Source organism: Arachis ipaensis, chromosome B09, assembly GCF_000816755.2.
Source record: "Arachis ipaensis cultivar K30076 chromosome B09, Araip1.1, whole genome shotgun sequence".
NCBI lineage: Eukaryota > Viridiplantae > Streptophyta > Magnoliopsida > Fabales > Fabaceae > Arachis > Arachis ipaensis.
The window spans coordinates 4,587,992-4,592,897 of NC_029793.2; the positions used below are offsets into that span (position 1 = coordinate 4,587,992).

The 4,906-nt window shown below is 31.6% G+C and overlaps 1 protein-coding gene across 1 annotated transcript in view; it reads right to left on the reverse strand.

Moving 5' to 3' along the window:
• The window catches only part of LOC107617363, a 3,889-nt gene continuing 2,102 nt past the window's right edge, over window positions 3,120-4,906 (reverse strand). The window contains exons 6-8 of the mRNA XM_021111693.1: window positions 3,865-3,976; window positions 3,627-3,741; window positions 3,120-3,442 (exon numbers count right to left, since the gene is read on the reverse strand). Coding sequence (XP_020967352.1) covers window positions 3,673-3,741; window positions 3,865-3,976 — 181 coding nt within the window. The 3' untranslated portion in view covers window positions 3,120-3,442; window positions 3,627-3,672. The remainder of the gene's footprint in view (window positions 3,443-3,626; window positions 3,742-3,864; window positions 3,977-4,906) is intronic.

Here is a 4,906-nt window from a genome sequence, read left to right on the forward strand (position 1 = left end):
TAATACTACAAATCTACAATACTACATTTTTCTTAAGCTTTTCATTCAATATTGTTTTTTCATATATATATATATATTTTCAGTTCTTCACAATTATGGAGAACTAAATCTACAAAATGTAATTCGTTACTATAAGCAGCAACCTTACTGCTAAACCGAAACACGGTAATTTGATTGGTTCAGATAAATTGTTTATCGAACTTTTATTTGGTGAAAGATATGTAACTTTAACCATATACTGTTAAAATAAAATTTTTATTAATTCAAATCATTTCTATTGAATCACCAACAATATATATTATAATACTGTATTTCTAAAACAGTTGAATTATAATTCTTCTTATAAAAAAAATTGCTGAGGACAAATGATAAGAAGTTATTAGAGGATTTAGGGAGTTTAATAAAGAACGGAAAGATAAAAAAAAAAAAGAATAACACAAAAAGGCACACTCTAAAGACACAGCGAAAACATAAAAAGATAAATAAGGAATTTTTTTATTAGACTTTTAAAAAATCTGTTTTTACTTTTTAGCAACCTATGATATCGGAAGGGATTTCTTAATAAACCTTCAAAGAACATGACCATCTCAATAAAAATGATGAAAATTGAAAGAAACTAGCACACACAATTACCTTAGTATCGGATCCTTAATTTTCTTTATGCGAAACAAATCACTTACTTCATTTAATCACACTAAAAAGGAACGTGCATAAAGCAATTGAAAATTTTAAATTGTCTCACCAAATGTGTTTAATTAGGTCCCTAACAATTAACAAACTAGCAGAAAAAATAAATAAAATAAGATAATTTAATTTAAATCTCCTAAAGATAAGATAACTAATTTAAATCAAATTTGATCAGTCACAAAAAAAATCAAATTTAATCTTATTGGATTAGATAAGATTTGATTTAAATTTTAAAATCCTAAAGATATGATAATTAATTTAAATCAGATTTGATTTCATTAGATTAAATCAGATTTGATTTAAATTTAAAATTCCTAAAAATACTACTGAGCAAATCAAAACTAAATGAAATCTTCTAACAAACCTTAATAACAAAACAAACTAAAATAGAGGCGTAACAATTTCCAAAATTAAATTAAATTGGACTTGAAAAACACTATTGGGTCTCTTACTATTCTAATAATTATAACTTATTCAATTCAGCATTTATAATAATAAATAAAATCACCGTTATATAAATCATTTAATTTGAAATAACATAATTTTCTTGTGACATTTGAAATAACATAATTTATTATTCGGGCGCGCTAGACATCCATGTAACCAAGTTGGCACAAGTCTAAATAGAGTCACGCACATTCGTTACTTAACGCTCATTATGAAAAAACGTTACTTCTTCCTCAATACAAAACTGCTCATTCTCTTCGAATCTCTCTCAAAATCACTCAAACTTCAGTATGTTCTCTGCAAAAACCACTACTGGAGAAGAATCGCGAGAAAATTTGGCTGCTCGTTCTCTTCGAATCTCTCTCAAAATCACTCAAACTTCAGTACGTTCTCTGCAAAAACCACTACTGGAGAAGAATCGCGAGAAAATTTGGCAAGGAACAACCAGAAACGAACGAAAACAGCAACAGAGATTCGTCTTCCTCCTCCTCCTCATTCTTCTCCTTCTTTTTCGCGTTCCTTCTTTTTCACGTGTTTTCTCCTTATCTTCATTCTTTTGTTATTATTGCTGCTGTATTTTTTGTCTTTTCCTCTTTCTCTCTCTGGTAAAGAAGCAGTAGAAGGTGAGGAAGAAGAGTTTTAAATTGTGCATAACAGAAATGAACCGAAATAGTCAACTCCACTGAACCGAACATCATTCATGTGCTGAATAAAACGTCATAAACATTTAATCATCAAAGAAAAATATTTCTACATGCACAAAGACTCAGTTGAACACACTAACAATCAAGTAAATCAAAATGAGCAACTCCGCTGGAACTGAGCAACATTCATGTGCTGAATAAAACGTCATAAACATTCAATCATCAAGAATAGCATTTTTCCATGCAAAAGAAGTCAACTGAACACATAACAACCAGGTGAACTGAAATGACCAACACCACTAAACCGAACACCAATCATGTGCTGAATAAAACGTGATAAACATTCAATCGGTAAGAAAAATATTTCTACATGCACAATGACTCAACTGAATACATTAACAATCAAGTGAATCAAAATGAGCAACTCCACTTAACCGAGCAAAATGTTGGTGGTGCTGGTGAAGAAGCAGAAGCAGAAAAAGAACCTACGTGCGCAAATTTAAAAGAAGGAGGAGGAGGAGGAAGAGGAAGAGGATGAGAAATACTATTCTTGTTGATTGAAAGTTGATCACCATTTATTGACCACATGAACATTGTTCGATTCGGTGACCTCCTTTTACTTTATTCAGTGTTTAAGATTATTGTGATAACATGCAGCAATAATTTTCTAGCTGTCTCAACATAATAACCTCATTCAACTGATTTGAATTTGAATCATTCATTGTTTCTATAAAGAAGTGTAAATCGAAGAAGAAAACGAAGAAGAAGAACGACAGAGCTTATTACGTTAAATTCAATATTGATCAATAATGAAGAATGCGAGCAGAAAAGAAAAACGCGAACAGAAAAGAACAACGAATTTTATTAGGTTGAAGAAGAAAAAGAAGGAGGAAAACGCGAGAAGAGAACAAGATTTACATTATATAAAGCGCGTGTATAACAAACGCGCAAGGGAGTTGAGGGAGGTGCATCTGATCAAAGTTACTTGGATAGCTTGGATGAAAAAATTACATAGATGTAGAATTTTTCTGTTTGTGATTATAATTAATATATGTATTGTCTACAAACAAATTAAAAAATTAAATAATTTCCCGACATACAATACTTTATTATCGAAAGTGTTTATTATTATAATAACTAAGGAAATGAGTGAAAAATAATTTCTCGTCGTTCTTTTCTTCCATCTTCGATAGCCCAATATTCATGACTATGTTCAGATTATCTATTAGGGTATTGAAATTCAATACACTTAATTCGATTAGTGACTTTTATGCATTAGTTTATGTTCTTTTCTTCCATTTAGATGTTGGTTGCATTTCACTTTTGTTGGAAATCCACGTGTTTTTGGATACTAGACGCTGCTGCATCCCAAACCTTATTCATGATCTAAAATCAGAAACACTTCAGAAAAAGGACCAACTATTTGGTATCATGAACTGGAAGTCTAAACACAACAGTCAACGGCTCTTTACAAAAGTTAGTATGACCAAACTACCAATCTAACAGGAGGTGTCCAAAACAGTTCTGCAATTTTAGTTGAACCAGTTACAACACTGAAAGTTTTAACCATTATAACTGACAATTGCTTCAACCGCTGGCGCATTGGATAGTCATCTACTGGAATCTTCTACCTCTGCTTCTATGCTACGTCGGGTTTGTATGAACTAGTGATGGAAAAACAAGAAATATTAATGTTTTTTCAAGCAATAAGAATGTTTGTCTTCTGACGAGCTTAGACAAGAAAACTGGAAACAAATGAGAGTCTCAGAATATACCAAGTTAATTACAAAAAGACCAAGATTGGGAGATTTAAGCAAGTTGCTATTACAGGCCAAGGAACTTAATTACCTGGATTGACAAGTTCATTGTAAAGATCAAGCTGATTTCATGGTTGTCAATGGCTTCTCCGGGGTGTATTCTCCATTTTATGCATTTTTATAGTTATTTTCCTAAGATAATCAGTCTGAAATAAGGGGATATCACATCCAATCAATCCTTCCATCATCCATATCCGTGTTTGCAATTTTACATAGATAATCCACATATGAAAACTGGCAACTGAGGCCATCATTATAAGTAAATATACCTCGGTGTCTGCTTTAGAAAAGATCTTCTCCTCAAGCCTTTCAGCAATCCTCCAAAGTTCTTGTGATCCCTCTGGATCAGTCACATCAAGATGTCTCTTTAACAGTTTCATTCTACAAAATAATCATAGTAGCCTAATAGTTAGAACATCCAAGTGACTGATATTTTAATATCCACAAATGAGAGAATATGATTATCAAAAATCAAGAAACATGCTTCTCCGCTATAGACTATGAGCAACACTAGCTTGCTAAAGCTCACACACAGATAATGAATAAATTGTTTAAATTGTTACCCTCTAGAATTTGTAAATGGTTACTAAACATAGAATGTTGGTATGTCAAAACTCAAAGAGGTAATTATATTTTATGATCTATCAGAATAGAATTTTATATAGGTTATTATTGATGATACAGTTTTTGCTATAAGACATCTATTCAGGCAAAGAGAAGAAAAAATCGAAGGGAATGGAAAGTAATAATGTCATGAAACCATTAAACCCAAAAACTTAAGCGGATAGAAAAAGGTAACATTAATGGTTATATCTCTAACACTCCCCCTAAAACAAGAGCCTCTTTTGGGTTTTTTTTAATTTTTGCATAGGCCTTCTTTTCTCCTTTAGTTGCCTTATGCTATTTTTGACTTTTAGGGTTCACCAAGGATCGAACTCTTGACCTTTCAGACATCGAGCTCTAATACCAAGTCATAAAACCACTCATCCCAAAAGCTTAAGCTGATGGGAAAACAAAACATTAATGGTTATATCTCTAACAAATAAATCCTCCTAACAATCAGAAGAAAAGAAGAAGCACACAACGAAGAGAATAAATTTATGTAGCAAGCTACCCAAACTGTAAACATTAAAATAATAATGGACAAATCATTTGAACAATGGAGTGCTTTAAGACCTAACAGAAGCCAAATGCCTAATCTTATCCTAAAGTATAGCTTAAAAGCATGCTCTGTGATCAAATTAGTTACACATGACAAATCTCATGGAAATATAGTTTATGACTAATTTTTCTTTTTGATGTGCAAATGCA